Raw genomic sequence first — 20,005 nt, 5'->3', positions numbered from 1 at the left:
CAGAGTTGAACCCCTGTATAGTAATTGTGATTTTCATGGCACAAAGTATTTGTGGGGAGAGGCAAGAACCCATGCTTTGCATGCAGAAGACTCCCAGCCTCAGTTTCTGGCATCTCCAGACAAAAGGACCAGGTGATGGGGAAAGTCCTTTCTACCTGATACCTTGGATAGCTGCTGCCAGTCAGAGTAGACAATTGTGGGCTGGATGGACAAACAGTCCAATTTGTTCTAAGCCAGCTTCCGACGTTTCCCATGTATCATTCAGGTAGATGAATGGCCAGAATTGCACTGGCTCTGGGCAGTATGCTTGGGAAGTGTGAACTGCCAACTGTGTGGCGGCTGCTGACCATTGGAACTGGTAGGGCCGAGGACGGGGAGCCTAATAATAATAATAATAATAATAATAATAATAATAATAATAATATAATTTATTATTTATACCCCACCCATCTGGTTGGGTTTCCCCAGCCACTCTGGGCGGCTTCCAACAAAATATTAAAATACAGTAGTCCATCAAACATTAAAAGCTTCCCTAAACAGGGCTGCCTTCAGATGTCTTCTAAAAGTCTGGTAGTTCTCTTTGACGTCTGGTGGGAGGGCGTTCCACAGGGCGGGTGCCACTACCGAGAAGGCCCTTTGCCTGGTTCCCTGTAACTTGGCTTCTCGCAGTGAGGGAACTGCCAGAAGGCCCTCAGCGCTGGACCTCAGTGTCTGGGCAGAACGATGAGCCAATGAAAGTCAATCAACTCATTTTAGTTTTACCCTCCATCCTCTGCCTTGCTGAGTTCTACCGGGGCAACACTGAGACCAAGCAGGAGGAAACGGGCTGGTGGTGTCACCCCCTGGACTGGTTGCAAGTAGAAAGGCAGGCATGTGGGGGGCTGGCCGAGGACAGACTGAGGTTGATGGGGCAGTACGCCATCTGCCTCCACTACCCCAACCTCTTCAGTGACTTGCAGAATTGGGGTTAGTAGGCTAACATAATGTGACCTGCCTTTCTGGATTTAGCATGCTGCTGACTTTCCTGAAGTTGTACATGTATACCACAGTGCAAGCAGAGGCTTATTTCCTTAAAAATAATTATTGCGAGAGACACATGTACCGTAATGACATTATTTATTAAGATCTCCAAACATTCATGAATAATTGAATTTTTCGTTTGAATACAAGGTGTGCAACTTTGCTTCTAGATCTGTTCCTCAGCTCCTTTCCCCCTGGAATTGTCCACCCATCCCTTATTTCCTTGTGGTTTTAAAATGTTGTATTGTTCTCTGTAGTTCAGTTGCCATGCCACCAGCTTCCATTTTTCATTTTGCTGCATAATGTCTCTCTTCAACACAGAAACTTCCTTACATGCATTGAAGTTAAGAATATTTCCCATCATTGACAACCAACTTTGCTTGCGTTAGAAGTGCTGCGATTCATGTGTGTCTTGAGCAACGAAAGGACTCACATATCTCTTTGAGAAATGTAGTACCACAAAGGGGAGGGGATGGCAAAATTAATTGAAACGTTTACACTTGGTAACTGTGGATTTGCTAACAGAATGCGTGCTCGCCAGAAAACACACCAGGACTCACAGAATTGGATTGGATTTTCCTGAATTTTACGTACAATTTTAAGTGATTAACGGGATAACTTAACGCTTACATTAGAAGAGAAAGACTAGTCACAAGGATGAAGCAGGTGAAGAGAAGCGGTGTTGCCGTCACAGGGTTCCTGCTGTTGAAGGGAGCAGAATTGGTGGGCGACACTTTTAAGGTGGTGGTCATCTTGTAGAGTGTGCTGGTTTCCACTGTGGTATTTTGAGCAGTCGTAGGAGTGCCTGATGCGGAAACCAAGTCAGGTTTGCACAAAACTACAACCACCAGGGCAGGCCAGAGCCATTTCAACAGCCTCTTCATTCTGCATATTCAACAGTGAACATTAGTTAACAATTCACACATTTCCAGAAGACTTGACTTTTGTCATGAGGATGGTGAGGATTTGGCTACATAGGAATCCACATGCTGAGAAAGTTCACTCTCGGGGTGTGTGTTTGCACATAAAAATGTTTCCATACAAGTGGGCCAAATGTAGTGGGGGAAACGACTTGGAATTTAGGTCACGAAACCACCATTTCTGGACCTCAACGAGAGAATGAAAGCATGGCCAATCCCAAACATCAAAATGAACAAAATCAAGAAAGCATGGCTTATGTCCAGTAATAGTCTTACTCAAAGTAGACCCATTGGAAGTAATGAAAATGACTCAATTGATCCCACTGGTTTCAGTGGGTCTACTCTGAGTAAAAATCAGAACCCCTTGTTTGTATATTTTTGGAAAACCCATGAGGTTTTGAAATTTATTATTTTAGTAAAATATTGGTATTCTGTCTTGGAGTCAAATATTCCAGAGGCGATTGCCTTGTACCTGAGCATTTCTACATTTAATTAGTTTTTTAAAAATTGCATCTTTGCGACCAGCTCTTAAAAGCATCCCAAGGAACATTAGTTAGGTTAGAATTGTGCAATACAAAACTAAACATGGAGACTATTAAAATGGAGCCAAAAAACCCAAATCCCTTTTGGGGAGATAAAAGGGCTTATTTTATTGCCAACCCAAAAGGCTGAATGGACAGGACTCTCCTGAGCAGGAATTCCAGAGCCAGGGAGCCACAGCCAAGATTACAACACTATTTCACACACGTGATCTTGTGTTAATCATTACAACGATCCTGTAAGGGAGGGTCAGTATCATTGTCCCCAGGGGGGGGCCTGAGGCTGAAGCAAGTTTGACTTGCCTGTGGTCACTTTGCGGAATTAACGGCAGAAAAGCGATTCAAATGGGAAGGGCGGGGTGGGGAAGCTTTCCAAGTCATAGCTCATTCTCTCTCCTTTGCCAGAAATGAGGATTTGTGCATTGTTCTGAAGCCCGGTTTATGATTATAGGCTTAACGGTGCAATCCTATACATTTCTATTCAGAAATAAGCCCCAGTGACTTGAATGGGTCTTGCTGCCAGGTTAATGTGTGTAGGAATGCAGCCCAGGATTTTGTTCTTAGAACCAAATTCTACATCAGCTGCAGTTAAAAAAACAACAGCCAATTTGGGGGAAAAAACATCCCAAGGGCAGAACCGAACAAAAATACATCAGTTCCAGGTCTATCTCTCTGCCTGAAGCTAGATGCTCAACAGGCTTTAGGTTTCCTTTTTTTTACGCCGTCATGATTTGGTTTATTTGCCGTTCTGGAAGGAGGCTTGATATTCTCAAGACCAAGGGACAATGACAGTAACAGATTGCAAAGGGCGATGGGGACTGCTATGGAGAGGATCTGAGAACTTTACAGGAGGGACCCGCCTCCAGTAATTACCGAAAGCCCCAGCCCAGGCCTTCGTTGCTTAACACTTAACAATCCAAACTTGGGACAGGTACCACCTTCCTACATTTTCCAGTGGTGATTCTAAATCCCTTACATCATCTGTAGTGTGTTGGAATCAGCCCTCCATGGCAAGCACCCTCTGCCAACAAACTCATTGTTTGATTTCACTCCTCCTTCTCATTAATCATGAGGGCTAGGAACATTAATCGCAAGGGGTAGGGATGTGGGGTTTTTTTAATTTTCCAAGTTTAGATTTTGTTCTTCTTACTTCCTGACTTCTTTTATTTTATTTTATACATGCATTTTATTTTTCTGTTATCTGCCATAATAGGTTTAACCTCAAAGGCAGGATTTAAATGTATTTATTTTATTTATTTAACACAGGCAGTTAGGATTCTGCAAGAGCTAAGTAGTTCTATGCTACATGTCATATTGTACAGCAGGCTCTGTGATTCAAATCTTAAGCCATAACTGCTCCAAGATCACACAAGAAATTTGCAGGTTGGGTTGCTAGTTTTCTTCCAGTATGCACACACGTTTCAAGATAAAAATATCTCCTCTTAGTTTGATGCATCAGCATATCAGGCAGTTAGGGGCAGTTAATCACCCTTTTAAAATTTGTAATTAATTTTACGATTTTTTCCGTACCTGTTCCGAGTTTCAGGCGCTTATGATGAGAGTAAAATACAGAAGCCTCCGAGGAGCTCCCTTGCATGCAGCCGGTAGATGTGTCTGCTCATTCTGCTATTTAAATATAATTTCAGGATGATTATGCAACCACAAGCCTCATAATGATTGGCTCCTGTGGCTTGCAAATGTCACTTTTTTTCCAAGGCAACGGATGCAAACATGAAACACTTTCCACCCAGCAATTTGATGGAGGAAGTAAGAGGAGTTAAAAATCATGGTGTGGGCTTCTCCCTCCAGCTTTATGCTTTTTTTTCAAAGAAGAGAGCAAGAAAGAGAATACAGTGGTACCTCAGGTTAATAACTTAATTCGTTCTGGAGGTCTGTTCTTAACCTGAAACTGTTCTTAACCTGAGGTACCACTTTAGCTAATGGGGCCTCTTGCTGCTGCCGTGCCGCCAGAGCACGATTTCTGTTCTCATCTTGAAGCAAAGTTCTTAACCCGAGATACTGTTTCTGGGTTAGTGGAGTCTGTAAGCTGAAGCGTCTGTAACCTGAAGTGTCTGTAACCCGAGGTACCACTGTATTTCTGAATAAAGGACTGCCAGACAACACACAGCGCAGGAAGAATTCTTTCCAAGATTGTTGGAATTCCTGGTCTCCTTAAAAAAAAGTGTAGCTTTATGATTGCAGAAAATTAAGACTGCAGAATTTCGACTGCAGAATGTAGCATGAAAAAGGAGCAATTTAAAGATATCATAATTTTATTATGTTCTTCTTCAGTGGCTTGGAAGTCTGTTTAAAGTTTTAAGCTTAGACTCAGGTGGGCTACAGAGGCAGCATGTACACCTGCAGTGGAATGGGGTGGTAGTGAGAACTGTACCATTTCATGCGGCAAGGAGGGGGGGTGCTATTTTTTTGAATATTTCCCACACATTATAAAAATGCTTGCAAATCGGAAAGCAGCTCATGAGGAAGTTGGATTTCTTTTCAGCTCTACGTAACACAAAATGGTGGCCTCATCTAAACTAAGAAACTAATGTTGGCTTGCAATATCTGTGGGGTAAGGCAACTTGCCCCCTTCCCTTCCCTTCCCTTCTCCTTTTACTGGTTGAAACATACAAGTGGGCACCCAAATTATGCTCCTGATTAGAGTTGGGTTTTCACACAGTTTTCTGGACAATTCCTGGGAGTGGGGATAGGATAGAACTGACACACTTGTCGGTGGTACCACCTCCTTCTTGGAAGCCATTTGCTAAGTAAAATGGAGCATGATCATCACTCCACATGCACACATAGGACTCCATCTTTTCTGAAAGCTCCTGATTTAAAACCACTTTAAAAGGAGATTAGACCAGTGGCTCCCAAACTTTGGTCTCCATGGACCACTTGAAAATTGCTAGACCACATACTGATTTTTCTGCCTGTTGTAACAATTGTAATGGGCTGTGCTATCTGGTTTTTAAAGCCATGGTTTTCCCAGTAGTGATGTATGGAAGTGAGAGCTGGACCATAAAGAAGCCTGATCGCCGAAGAATTGATGCTTTTGAATTATGGTGCTGGAGGAGATTCATCTTGAGAGTCCCATGGACTGCAAAAAGATCAAACGCATCCGTTCTTAAGGAAATTAGCCCTGAGTGCTCACTGGAAGGACAAATCGTGAAGTTGAGGCTCCAATACTTTGGCCACCTCATGAGAAGACAAGACTCCCTGGAAAAGACCCTGATGTTGGGAAAGATTGAGGGCACAAGGAGAAGGGGACGACAGAGGACAAGATGGTTGGACAGTGTTCTCGAAGCTACAAACATGAGTCTGAACAAACTGCGGGAGACAGTGGAAGACAGAAGTGCCTGGCGTGCTCTGGTCCATGGGGTCACAAAGAGTCTGACACGACTAAACGACTAAACAACAACAATACGGTTTTTAATTGTATTTTTAAAGCCACACCCTAAACCACTTGATTGTATCTCATCAGCCACTGGTGGTCCATGAGCCACAGTTTGGGAACCCTTGAATTATAAAATTTACGGAAGGATAAAGCCATCAATGGCTCCTACTCAGGATGCCTATATGTTACCTCTGGGATTAGACGCAGGATGTGTGTGAATGCTGGCCGCTGGGGAACCATGGCGAGAGAAAGCTATCGCTGTCACATCCCGATTTTGGTCTTTTCCCATTCAGGCACCTGAATGGCCATGGTGAAAAAGAGGATGCTTGACTAGAAAGGCCTTTGGTCTGGTCCAGCAGGGTTGCTTTTAGGTGTAGTGGACAGAGGCAAGTTTTCTCTCTCTCTCGCGTAATGCTATAGAACTCTGATTCATTCAGTGAACCTGGTTGACGGAAGATTTAGGACGGTCAGGACTTTGCACAAAATGCACAACTGATTTAGGGAATTCACTGCCACAAGATATGGACAGCCGCTGGCTCAGATGGCTTTAAAAGTGGATTTGACAAATTTATGGGGAAGGCCACTTATGGAGCAGTAACTATTACTCATGGAGGCAATAATAGTAATAATAATATTTCTTTCTACCCCATCTTTTCCTGGGAATCAAGGCAGAAAATAGAAAAAGATAAAAACACAGAAAAGACAAAAGTCCTAGAAGACCTGCTCCCTGCCTTGCAGGCCTTTCCCCACCTGGCATGGGAGAGGGGGCCTGGACTGACTCCAGCTGCAGAAACTGAGGTTGCTGGACAGACTTGGGCTGGGGAATTGTTTAGGGCAGGATTTCCCAAACTTGGCCCTCTGGCTGTTTTTGGACTACAACTCCCATCATCCCTAGCTAGCAGGAACCAGTGGTCAGGGATGATGGGAACTGTAGTCCAAAAACTGCTGGAGACCCAAGTTTGGGAAACACTGGCTTAGAGTTTTGTTGAGAGCAGGGTCGTTGCTGTTATTGATGTTAATTATTTTGTATTTTTATTTTAGAAGTTATGTTTTATGTGCTTTTTGGTGTTTTATTTACTGTTTCTGACTACTGTTGCGTTTACGTTTTTTTTAATATATTGTAAGCTGCCTTGAGCATGGTTTTAACTATGGAAAGGCGGCATACTAAAATAATTTAAAAGAAGCCTCCATGTTGTTAGGGACCAGCACTTGGAGGGAAGCTATTGCCTTTGTGCCTGATTGGTTCACATGGCAAATAGGATGCTGGGCTGGATGTGCTCTTGCTCTGATCCAGCATGGCTGCTCTCATGTTCTCAAAGTCGTCGCTACAGAGCAACATTATTGTTAATATTTTCATTTGCCAGTAGCAACGACACTGTGTGCATCTTCATTTCCTGATACGTGTTTGCCGAAGGTGACTTTTTTCTGGAATGACTTTCTTCTTAAAAGGGCACAATAGTGCTGTAATTCTATCCCTTCCTGGAGTGGAACAGATAGTCTGAAATACAAATGTGTTTTGAGCTTTGTGGCTTCACTGTTAGGAGGAGAAAGCATCTCTTTCTTTTTCTTTTCAAAAGCACCAGTAGCTATGGTATCGCTTGCCTCTGAGTCAGTTGAACACTTGTCGTGAAACCCGCCTGTGGTACAATGCTATGCCACCTTCTTTCATTTTTGTTTCTTGCAAGAGAATCCTTCAGTTTCATCTTCTTCTAAAAGGCAACTGCAGCTTAACACCCGTTTCTGAGCAGTTCTCATTGCTGATCAGATAACGAGTTGGTGAATAGAACAGTTTCTGAACCTTCATGATAGAGAACTGCACTAAGGTCAACAAAAAAGAGTGGGAACTTGTGGGTTAACCAAGAGTTTCAGCATCATGTACAAGTTGGGTTCCTGGTACATAGAATTGTAGAGTTGGAAGGGACTCTGAGGATCATTTAGTTCAACCCCCTGCAGTGCAGGAATGTACAGCTGTCCCATGTGGGGATCAAACCATGGCGTTATCCGCACCACGCTGTAAGCAACTGAGCTATCCACATTTACTTGCTGCACAGGTGTTTTGTATCTGCTAATGTTGTGTGTACAAGGTGCCTCAGCCTGAATTATAGAGATGTGATTCTTCTGAATGGAGACCTGTGTGGTAAGGCTCTTTAAAACACCTGGTGCTGCATTTAAATAAGACTATGATTAGCAGGTATTCAGAAGTGTGATCAACTCTTAACATCTACTGCCTTACCACTTTTCCTTACTTTCCCTCTGTTTTTGGAAACTTCTGCCCTGATTTAACATTCTGTCTCCTTCCTTAGCAGTGGGTCCCTACTTCTTAAGTAATTTCCTGAATAAATGTGGATGTGGTTTGGTAGGTCAGAATCTATTTTTCCTAAACTACAACTTGTTATATATATGAATTGTAGGCAGACAGGGTCAGAAATGGCCAAAAAGAACATAAAGGAAACTATATACCTTTCATTCAATCTTTGTAGCTTGAATGGATGGTTGGAACATGGCCTATGGAAAGTTTTGGCAGGATTTTGTTAGGCCATACTGTCTCATTCCAAATAACATACATGATCTATCTTGATCAGTTGCTCACCTAAGGCTAAGTACTTTATGAAGTGGTCTTTGACCCACATAACTTATGCCACAGTGCATTTGCTAGTTTTCAAGGTACCACTGGACATTTCTTACCACCTGTTTAAATCCAGGTTTAATTTGAGGAATGTTGAACCTGGGATAATTAATTCTCAGGTATAGGTGTTATGCATCTGCAAAAACTGAAGCAAATTATTGTCACATTGGTGGGATTCCTCTGAATAGGTTTTGATCCCTTTCCTATTTGTTACCAGGTTTCCTGGACCTAAACCTGTCCTGAAAGGGGAAGTCCAGTTTTTATTTAGAGCAATGTGACACTTTAGTTGCTGCAGCAAACATACAAAGCATGTTCTGTGCACAGTTTTAAACACCACTGTTCATGAACCTCAGAAACTTGATCCGAGAAACCTGGCCTGTCTGTGCTGATGTTTGAAGGTGCAAATGCACTTATTTGTGATTTCCACACGTTATATGTTCCCTGAAGCACTCAGAATGTGTGGAACTGCCAGCAGATGTAGCTTCAGCTTGTTCTGAAGGGCTGTAGCTCAGTTTTGGAGTTTGCATGCAGAAGGTCCCAGGTTCAAACCCTGCCATTGCCAGGTAGAGCTGAGAGATACTGCCTACCTGAAACCCTGGAGAGCTGCTGCCATCAGTGTAGACAGTACTGAGCTAGATGGGCCAGTGGGTCTGATGCAGTATAAGGCAGGTTCCTATGTTCTGTTTTCAGGTAACCTTACCCAAGCGTTTTTGTGTATTCTGAACAAGAGTGTGGTTGTTTCAGTGTATATGATCTAGGTACCATGTGCTGTTTCCCACTTACCCAGGAGATGCAGGACAGGTAGCAACATCCCCAATATCCTCTCCTTACATAAAGCTCTTGTACTGCTTTTGAAATACACTAAGTATGGCAGGGGTCAGGCACCAGAAAGGTAGGATGTACACAAATATGTATGGCTTTTATCAAACCTTGTGCATAAGGTTCATCTTGGAAATTGTTTAGTTTTCCAAAGAGCTCTTTTGCAAATAGTAGCAGCAGAAGGGGAGGGAGAATAAGAGGGAGGGAGAATTTATCAAGCCAGAACTTCAGTGCTGAAAATCTAAACCTAGGTGAACAGCATCCGCAAGTGTTTTCTGCATCTCTGAAGTGCTTACTGTACTTGCATTTTTTTATGTTTTGTGATATGGCCACAAGAGGGAGCACCCACCTAAAACCTCCCCTCTCTTCAGTTGGTATAAAGATCTTAACTTTAAGATCGCAGCACCCTGAAACCTCCTTCTCCAACTCTCAACCTCAGAGGCCTTCCAGCTAGCTGCTTCTGCTATGCCACCCAAGCTCCTCAGTAAATCTCTCTTTTTATTTTGTTTGTTTATTTGCAGCAACAGTTCATAAAGCTTTTGCTGGAATTGATTGAAATACAGTACTGCATTGCATCTTTTGAGATCTGTACATTGGCAGCTCTCAAAGAAACTAAATGCCTTTGAATTCAGTGGTACCTCGGGTTAAGTACTTAATTCGTTCCGAAGGTCCGTTCTTAACCTGAAACTGTTCTTAACTTGAAGCACTACTTTAGCTAATGGGGTCTCCTGCTGCCGCCACGCCGCTGGAGCCCGATTTCTGTTCTTATCCTGAAGCAAAGTTCTTAACCTGAAGCACTATTTCTGGGCTAGCGGAGTCTGTAACCTGAAGCGTATGTAACCTGAAGCGTATGTAACCCGAGGTACCACTGTAGTTAGTGAAATAGCAGGGTTCAGTAGCTGCACAGTACCCTGTGGGTTCATCTTGGACAGCTAATGAAATCCAGACCTTGAACAACGTCAGGAGCTGGCGAGTGAGCATTCCCTTGTTCATTCTTGCCCCTCAAAATTGAACAGAGGACAGCTTCTTCCCTGCAAGATACAGGTAGATTCCCAGCATAGATTCTGACAAGTGAAACTACGTATCTGATGGTTTTCTAATATGTATGTATGTTTTGGGGCATGTGTGTGCACACAGTGCACTTGTTTACAATCTTCCACATATTCATTCTTTAAATTTTCACACATGCATTTGAAACTCCTGAGCTGCCCCTCCAAAACATAAATGTAGGACCATAGAGTTGTAGAGCTGGAACGGACCACGAGGGTCATCTAATCCAACCCCCTGCAATGTGGGAATCTTTTGCCCAATGTTGGGCTTGAACCCACAACCCTGAGATTAAGAGTCTCATGCTTTTGGTTGCCTGACTACATGGGATACATTCCCCAAATTATTAAGGAACTGGAGTGTTTTAAAGATCTCTCTACAGATGCGCTCGGAACCCCTCTTCCCACAGTAGGGCTTCCACATTCAAGTGTTTGAGGTGTAAGGCCGCTGCTTAGCATGCAACAATTAGGTTCTATTTCTGCCTTTCAGCCGTTCTTGTGGGCGTATAATTTCCTCAGCCGGGAGGGGCTGCTTTCTTTCTTAAGCTCTACGTGCAACTTTCACTTGGGATGTAGGCGGAAGCCTTGTTTTGTTTTATTGGTGCTATGGTCACTGCTTTGGAGAACTTCCTGCCATTGTTGAAATGCTGGAACTTGCTCACAAATCCTGCATCCTCCCATCTACAGGCCAGATAATGTTATCATGCTCTGGTCTGCTGGTTTGGATTGGCTTCAGTTAAAAGTTGAGCATGGTGGACGCTTTCCTGGAACACTGCTTTAAATCACGCCTCCCATTTCTGCATGTCAAGTTCTCTGGTATTTGGATCCGTGTTTGGCAAGGAAAACTTGGTGTGCGCGCACTAATCAGCCAATTAGCTTGTGGTGTTTTGCATATTATTGAAATGATGACTTGAAATGTTGGGTTTTATGGACCAGAGCTAGCACTCATTGTAGGCTATGACAAGGGGATATCACTGTGGACTGGAATAATGTACATATTTAGAGTGAACGCTTACCCCTGCCTCATAAGCCTAATTCCTTTCTGGTTTTTCCACACATAAATTGCTGTCTTCCCCCCGTCAGACCAAGTTAGAATCATAGAATTGTAGAGTTGGAAGGGACCCCATGGGTCATCTACTGCAGTTCAAACCCCTGCAATGCAGGAATCTGGACTAAAGCATCCATAACAGATGGCCACCCAGTTGTTGGGGGTTTGGGGGAAGCTCCTCCCACTGAAGGGGACCAAGCACAGAGGAATCAGCATAGCCCAGCCTGGTGCCCTTCAGATGTTTTAGAGTTTAGACCATGGGTAGGCAAACTAAGGCCCGGGGGCCAGATCCGGCCCAATCGCCTTCTAAATCCTTCTAAGTACTTAACCCGAGGTACCACTGTATTCAAAGGCATTTAGTTTTTACATGAATAGAATGTGCCCTTTTATTTAAAATGCATCTCTGGGTTATTTGTAGGGCATAGGAATTGGTTCATTTTTTTGTCCAAAATATAGTCCGGCCCCCCACAAGGTCTGAGGGACAGTGGACCAGCCCCCTGCTGAAAAAGTTTGCTGACCCCTGTTTTAGACCATAACTCCCGTCATCCTTGAACATTGGTCATGCAGGCTGAGGCTGGTGGGAATTGTAGTCCAAAACATCCACCATATTGGGGCCCTTCCCCTGAATCAAGTAGGACTTCTGGATAACATCTATCAATGGAAGAGACTGAACATTCACAGTTAAATTCGGTTGGTGTAAGCATCACTTTAGTCTCTAGCAAGGGAGAAAATGCTGTTTTAGCGAGGTCTAATGTACAAGGAATGGAGGGAAGGGTCAGTGATTTGATCGCTGCTCTCCTTTCAAGAGTACAGGCCAGATGTTTCTTCTCAAGAGAACTTTTTGTACGTCATCAGTTGTGAAGCGTAGCCCAAAAGGTGGTTTGTTACATGGATGTGGAAGCTTAAGTCAATGACAGAAGAAAACAAATCCGCTTTGGCCATGTTTAATGCAAGCAAATACAGTCCGACACGGCATATTTGTTGTTTCTGCCAGTTAAAACAAACATGTAGAAAGGCATTACAGGCAGTGCTACAGCATAGAAATTTTCCTATCCATCTCTTGCCTATAGATCTCACCGCTATTAATTGCCACACCTGCCAGGTGCAACTTGAGCTGCTGCTTGTAAAAAGGAGTGGCACAGCCTCCATTTCACAATGGCACCAAAACAACCATATGTTAAATTCTGCACATCACCCACTCTTTCCCCATGAACGTCCCCTATGCTTAATGCCCAGCTTGTCTGCTCTCTTTTCTCCAGGGATCAACAGTGAGGAATGCCAGCCCTGTTGACTTTTCATGTTATTCATTTGGGACTGATCCACCAGCTGTTTCCCTTTCATTGAATGGAGCGTTTCGTTAGGCAGGTTGCTTTTATATCTGTCATACACATGGCTTCATTCCCCAGTAGAACACATTGATCTAATTGCTAATAAATAAATAACATATATGCCCCTAATTCAAAAAGGAGGTCTGGATCTTCGCCCCACCTTTCTCTGGAATTAATCATCTTTTTAACTTTCTAGTCCACCACTGTTATGATCCTGAAAAGTGTTTGACATGTCCTCTGATATCTGGTGCAATTTGAATTAGTTGCTGTCACATCATCACCAGCCACCCCAATCTCCCCTAATTCAGATTAATAAAACACAGCATTATAAAACAAGGAGAGAGATTCTGTGGCCCTCCAGATAGTCAGACTCCCATGAGCTTCAGCTGGCATTGCTTTTGACTAGGGATGATGGGGACTGGGGGGCCACAGGTTCTCTGTGCTTATGGCAGGACATCGTAGAGACTGTTTTAAATATAAGTACACTTGCAGTAATGTTATTTGCTAAATTATTGAAGTGTAATCAAAACCCAAATTGATTAAAAAAAAATTGGGATCAGTTGGAAATGCTTAAACTTAAAGCTTTGCATGGTATGCTCAAAATAACACAGTGGTGATTTGTATATCAGAAATGAATTGGGTAGAATTGGGGAATTGTAATTTGTGTTTGTTAATGTTTGCATTTTGTGTAAATATGTTTCTGTGTGTTTTTAGAATTAATAAAACTATAAAAAAGGCAAGCAGACAAACAAGCTACAGAACAAGCTAACAACAGAAGCAGTCGAAATACATTAAATTTCCAACCTGAGGTCTTGGAAGTTCTTGATTTGCTGAAGTAAAATAAAAGAGAACTTCTAGAGGCCTTTGATCCATGCAGGACTGTTTCTGTATTGCTGGCCTCGACATTCCTGATGCAGTGGGGTCTTTGAGACACATTTTGTTCTCTTCCCCCTTCCCTCACATGGTCCATGCAGGATAGTCCATGCAGGGGCTGCAGGCCATTTGCAGAGACCAGCAGAGATGTCACAGTCTTCATGATAGGCTTTTGTCAATAAATTTGGTGGAATCCTGAGGGAACAGCTACCTGTCCATTTCCATAGCATGCTTCACTGTCTTCCTTCTGGTTGGGCGCTGTAAGCAACTGTTGCAAGAAACTGCTGGCTGGGCATGCCTAGAGATAGAACAAGGTTGTCTTGGCAGTGACTCTTCTAGATCCGATCATAGGGTTAGTTGGGTAAAACAAAAATGTAGAGAGGCAGATTGCATAGATGTGCAGAAGGCTTCAAGTGTGCCAAGGGAAGGAGGCCTAGGGACCATTTCCATTGGCCCCCAAATCAACGCAGCAAATGATACACCTCAAGTCTCCCATGCACCATGAGATAGAAGGGAACCCAGCTTAGTTCTTGCCTCCTATTGCTCCATCACAAAATTAAGGAAGATTGAAGGGAGTGTTTGGAAGGCACTAGCTCTTTTGCTAGGAGCAGAGAGTATTTACTCACAGCTCATTATTTGCTCACTATTATTTGCTCACATTGGCCTTGATTGCATATCATAGTTAAAAGCATCTCAACCACTTTTAGCATGTGGGAGAAAAGCTACAATCCTTGACCTAGCATAATGGACAAAACCGGGATTGCTCAAAACCACGACTTGAAGTAAAGAACAAACCTTGACATCACAATCATGGTTTGCTTGGAATGAAACCGATCATGATCCTCAGTTTGGGGAGCAAAGCTAGGAATTGTGGTCTGGACCATTGAAAACCCATGACTGCAAGTGAGCTGTTGTTCACATATTCAACAATGTAAATCAATTGTAATTCCAGCCTCCCCAGAGCTTACATAGTTTATGAATATGTGTCATGATTAGATAAAAGCTGCCCTGTCCCCACCTTAGTCTCACAATCCTCTAGCTTCAGTGTTGGATTTGCTTGATCTTTCAGTGAAAGATTGGGGTATTTGTAGAATATTTCAAATAGGTGAAACCTCTCAAAGAACTGACTCGCAGACCAGTTAACAGTGGAAAGAGGAAAGCCTTTTTTCCCCCTCCAAGGATGGCAGTGTACAACAGAGAAATACTTCCTTACAGGCAGAGTACGGAAACGGCAAGCAATGCAAATCCCCAAAAGGAAGAAGTTGGGAATACAGCAATATTGGTTGCTTTCTTTTGAGAAGCGCTTGTAGTGCCATTGTTCTGGCTGGCTGTGGTCTTGGTGGCTTGGCCAGGAGAAGATGAAGTGGCATTGCTTTGATCTTTTGTGACTTTGGCTGTGTTGGTGGCTTGACCAGAAGAAGATGAGGTAGTGTTGGTTTGACCTTGAGTGACTTTGGCTGCGTTGGTGGCTTGGCCAGGAGAAGATGAAGTGGCATTGGTTTGATCTTTTGTGACTTTGGCTGCGTTGGTGGCTTGACCAGAAGAAGATGAGGTGGTGTTGGTTTGACCTTGAGTGACTTTGGCTGTGTTGGTAGCTTGGCCAGGAGAAGATAAGGTAGTGTTGGTTTGACCTTGAGTGACTTTGGCTGTGTTGGTGGGTTGGCCAGGAGAAGATGAAGTGGCGTTGGTTTGACCTTGAGTGACTTTGGCTGTGTTGGTGGCTTGGCCAGGAGTAGAAGCAATAGCATTATTAGCTGGTGACATAGTGGCATTGCTGGTTAGCCCTTCAGTGGATGTGCTGGTGGTGTTGGCTGGTGATGTGGCCATGTTGCTGACTGGGCCAGGAGTAGAAGGGGTAGAGGGGGTGTTGGCTGAGCCAGGACTGGATGTGCTGGTGGTGCTTTGGAAGGTAGTGGGTGAGTCTTTTGCCATTGGCTCACAGTTAATGAAGTGAAGCCCACTGAGCATTAGGATAAAGATGGAGTGTGGACCGAACTGCATCCTGCACCTGGGGTTCTGGTAGAGGAGAACAATACAATACAATTAATATATAACTCAGAGTTGTCTTTGTAAATGGCTTGCTGGCTGCTCAAACTAAGCCATCCAACTGTGCCTCCTTCACAAAGTCACCTTCAGGGCTCATGAGATCTTGTTTTTGGACTTTGCCAAGCATGTGGTGCACCTTTACCATTGCGATGTCTATCCTATGTGACTTTTTAAAAAGTGATGTAAATTGGCCCTTGGATATAGCGATATCAAAGCAGAGATTCATTGTTTTGCATGCCACACAACATCATAAGAAAAAAACGAGATCTAAGCGGGCCAAATCTTGTTGCTTTTGATGCTGTCTTTTAGTACACTTTATTGAAGTTTTTGACCCAAGCCCAGCCCCTGCTTTCCTCTAAGTATGCTTTATTTCCTGGGCCCCCAACTTAGAATGAGAGCCAAAGAACTACATAATTAGAAGAGGGAGTCTCACAAGTCCCTATTATTATTATTATTATTATTGTTGTTGTTGTTGTTTGTTGTTATACCCCAGCCATATGACTGGGTTGCCCCAGCCATTCTGGCCGGCTTTCAACAAAATATAAAAACACAGTAAAACATCAAACATTAAAAAATTGCCTATACTGGACTGCCTTCAGATTTATTCTGAATGCTGTATAGCTGTTTATCTACTTGACATCTGATGGGAGGGTGTTCCACAGGGTGGGCGCCACTATGGAGAAGGCCCTCCAGTTCCTTCAGTGACTTTTTGGATTCTTTAGAATTTAGATTCTTTAGAATTTCAGCTTTTATTATAGACTCACTCAGTTGTTAAAATAAAAACGGAGATGCAGAAGCATTCATTATTTCTGGGCACTATGCAATAAATCAAAATCTCACCCCAAATATTATTACAGTTGCAACATCAGGCGGATAACAAGTAAAAAAATTAAGTGGTCCACCAGGACCCTCAACAATGTTCAAGTGGTCTGTGGAGAATAAACTTTGGGAACCACTGATCTAATGCACCAGTACCAATGTTGTGATTATTGTGCCCTTGGAAGAAAGTTGGAAAGCAGACAAAAAATAAATAAATCAAAGGAGCAGGTACTATCATGTTCAAAATGAGGCAATTATATCACAGTGTCAAATTCCATACCTCTCTCTTTTCCCCTTCGGATCCTCGTCCTGGGAGATCAAATGCACCTCCTTAGCTTATCCGCCTCTCAGTCTTAGAAACAGCTGGGCAGGAATATTGGGGACTGCAATTTATGTTGAGCTTAAGAATGATGTAACCATGCAGCTAACAAAAGGTTCGTTTCCTTGTTTGCAAAGCATAATCCAAACTAAATATTGTTTTTAATAAAAATAGACCTCATGGAGCATTCAGGAAGCATAATAGAAATGCTGAAAGCATTTTCAACCTTGAATGTTTGCAGCAGTATATTTTGAAATCTAGAGCTGCAGTGTTTTCTTGATCAATTGTCTAGATAGGTATGGTCTGAAGGCACCTTGTTGAACTTTAGCAGGCCTTAGTCTGATGAGCTTCTTGGAAGGAGGGATATAAATGTAAGAAAATAAATGCATCAATAAAAACAATCTATTCTGCTAACCACTTTTTGAGTAAAACTATAGAAAGTTGCTTCAGAATACTTTTTAAAAAACCTGTTAACTCATTTCAGTAGAAACGCTAATAAAATCAGCATTCCCCATTCTCTCATATGTAGGAGGAAAATAGCACATCTAAGATAGTGGCAGGTGAATGCATCATCTAAAAACAATGTGTGGTTTTATATTGTAAAAAGCAATGTTTTGCTCTAATGTAAATTTACAGATTTAATCAAATCAGTTTAAAGCTAATAACCCACTGGCATTTCATTAACCTGTTGACGGCTCCATTTGCCTTATACCTTTTATTATTATAATTGGGTTTTATAAACAAGAATAATCTTATATATATAAGTATACCAAGTTTTCTCATGTCATATGTATATCACAAAAATAACATAATAAATGTGGAAAAATATTGACAACATATGTTTCAAGCATGATGATGTGAAGATAAGCTGGTCTGTCATTCAGAAAGGCAAGCTGTGTCTTAGGCTGTGAATATTTTGTGCACCTGCCTTTTTACTGTGGGTAGGGTCTGATGAAATCTCAAAACCCAGTGGTATGGCTGTGAGCAACCTTCTGGGGCAGCTAAGCTTGCAGGCTTCCGAATGTTCCAAAAGAAGAACTACATCTGGGTGCATGATGCTTTGATGGCTGAGACATTTGGCCACCCGGAGACCTCAAACTAAAGCAGCAAAAGGCTATAAGCACATTCCGTGTTTCTTGCATATCTTATGTAGAAAGATGGATCACTGAGCAGCACTGTTTTAATCAGAAATCGCATCAATCAGAAATTGGGTGGCGTGCGTGAGATGAGAAGGGTAAGCAAGTGGCTTTCAGGGTGTATCCTGGAGAAACCTGCCTTTGCTAAGAAGCTTGTCAGATACCCTCAGTGAGAAGATTAGTAATGGAAGCTGAGCTTCCCTGAGATCACCATGACCAGTCTTCACCTGAGATGCTTTGCCACAGGGCAAGGCTGCTGTGTTTGAAGGCAGAGGTGGGAAGAAGCTAGGGATCTGCTGGCAATCTTTGAATGGATAGATTGGCAAGATTTCTCTCTCTCTACTTTCTCCACACCTAATGGGGCTGAGAGGCCAAAGCACTTGCCCCATCTCCTGTTATTATTATTATACCACACTGCCAGCATCCTCACGTCCACTTTGGGAGCCCTGTTAGGCTGAGAATGCAGGGCAGAAATGCAAGCAATAATTAAAAGGGACAACACACATTTGGCTGAGATGGAGGGCCCCTGGTCAGGCAGGGTTAACTGCTAGCATAGCAGGTTCTGCCTCTTCTGTGTGTCTGGGAATTCACCCTCCCATCTCTCTCGAAACCAGCTATGAGGAAGCTGTTTGAATGCACTGGTTCATTTGGCCCCAGAGTAGTGTAGGTGAGCAATAGGCCCATTTTTAGCACCTCTGGGATACTGCCACTTCACCTTTTCTTCAGTTATGAGATGAGCATATTAATCCTAGTTCTCGCTTTGTTTTTCGGTTCTGATTTCCTTGAACCACGCTGGGGGAAAACAACTCTGTGGTTTGGGTTGTTTTTTAAAAAATAATAATGTAGAACTGGTCTCCCTTTCTGAATCCTCTGCTTCTGGTAACCATGGAAATGGCTGCTGCAATATGTAACCTGTTGTGGGAGCTGCAAAGCAAGGATCTGGCACGTGTCAGGCTTTCGCTGCCAGTTCTGCCCCTCTCTACCTTAGCATCTCGCGAAGGAATATTTGCATTCCAAACAGAGTCGTGGTTTTCCGCAGCCTCTCACAAGGACACTGGCCTGGGTTTATTTCCAGAGTTCACTCCTCCAAGCCTAGACAGCCTCTGACTTTTATTACTGAGGTAACTAAAGGCATGAATTTACCGGTCTCTCTTTTGGATTAGTACCCAACCTTTCCTCCCTCCCAAAACCAACTAACTAGAATATGCTGCTCCTGCTGCTTTAGGTCAGCTTAATCATTCAGCCACCGCCTATTCCTGCTTTTTGTATGCACCCAGTTCCTACAAAGCAGATACTTTGCCCATAGCTCTCATTTCCAGGGAAACCAGGCTTCTGCATGGCTGTCGTCAGTACATCCGTTCAGATAATTGGCTTTTTGATGGAGTTTCCTGATCGCTTCTAGTGAAAGCTCCATGTTGGACAGCGCAGAAAGCTGCCTTCTGTCTGGTCCAATTATTTGTCCACCTAGCCCATCATTTTCTACTCTGACTGGCAGCTGCAGCTACAGAGCAGTCTCTTTCCCACGCCCTGCTGCTTGATCCCTTTTTAAAGCTGGAGATAGTGGGGATTGAACTTTGGACCTTTTACATGCAAAGCAGGTGTCCTACCTCTGAGCTGCATGGGGATGCTGTCTCCCCCCCAACCTTTGTGGGTTCTTAGGATCGCATTATCCTCATCAAACATTCTGTCATTTCTGGATACAAACTGAAGGTTACTCAGACAAGACTTGAGCCCTATACACGGAAGGGCTGTAGCTCAGGGCAATTTCTTTGCACACAGACGGTCAAAGGTTCAACCCACAATGGCATCTCCGGGCAGTGCTAGGAGACTCTTCCTGTTTGAAACCCTGCAGACCTACTGCCAGTCAGTGTACAGTGGTGCCTCGGGTTACATACGCTTCAGGTTCCATACGCTTCAGATTACAGACTCCGCTCACCCAAAAATATTACCTTGGGTTAAGAACTTTGCTTCAGGATGAGAACAGAAATCGTGCTCCGGTGGCATGGCAGCAGCAGGAGGCCCCATTAGCTAAAGTGGTGCTTCAGGTTAAGAACAGTTTCAGGTTAAAA

General features: G+C 43.3%; 2 protein-coding genes across 5 annotated transcripts in view; one reads left to right on the top strand and one right to left on the bottom strand.

The window, feature by feature from the left end:
• Positions 1-20,005, top strand: part of NF1 (neurofibromin 1) — a 156,892-nt gene that overhangs the window by 65,706 nt on the left and 71,181 nt on the right. The window lies entirely within an intron of this gene.
• LOC128403025 (uncharacterized protein DDB_G0271670-like) lies at positions 12,344-16,878 on the bottom strand. Its single transcript, XM_053367592.1, has 2 exons — positions 16,762-16,878; positions 12,344-15,632 (listed from the first exon to the last, which is right to left on the bottom strand). Exon 2 carries the CDS (start codon positions 15,615-15,617, stop codon positions 14,826-14,828), a length of 792 nt encoding a protein of 263 aa, XP_053223567.1. The 5' UTR covers positions 15,618-15,632; positions 16,762-16,878; the 3' UTR covers positions 12,344-14,825.

This window comes from Podarcis raffonei, chromosome 15, assembly GCF_027172205.1.
Source record: "Podarcis raffonei isolate rPodRaf1 chromosome 15, rPodRaf1.pri, whole genome shotgun sequence".
NCBI lineage: Eukaryota > Metazoa > Chordata > Lepidosauria > Squamata > Lacertidae > Podarcis > Podarcis raffonei.
This window is presented reverse-complemented; position numbering and strand designations above follow the sequence as displayed.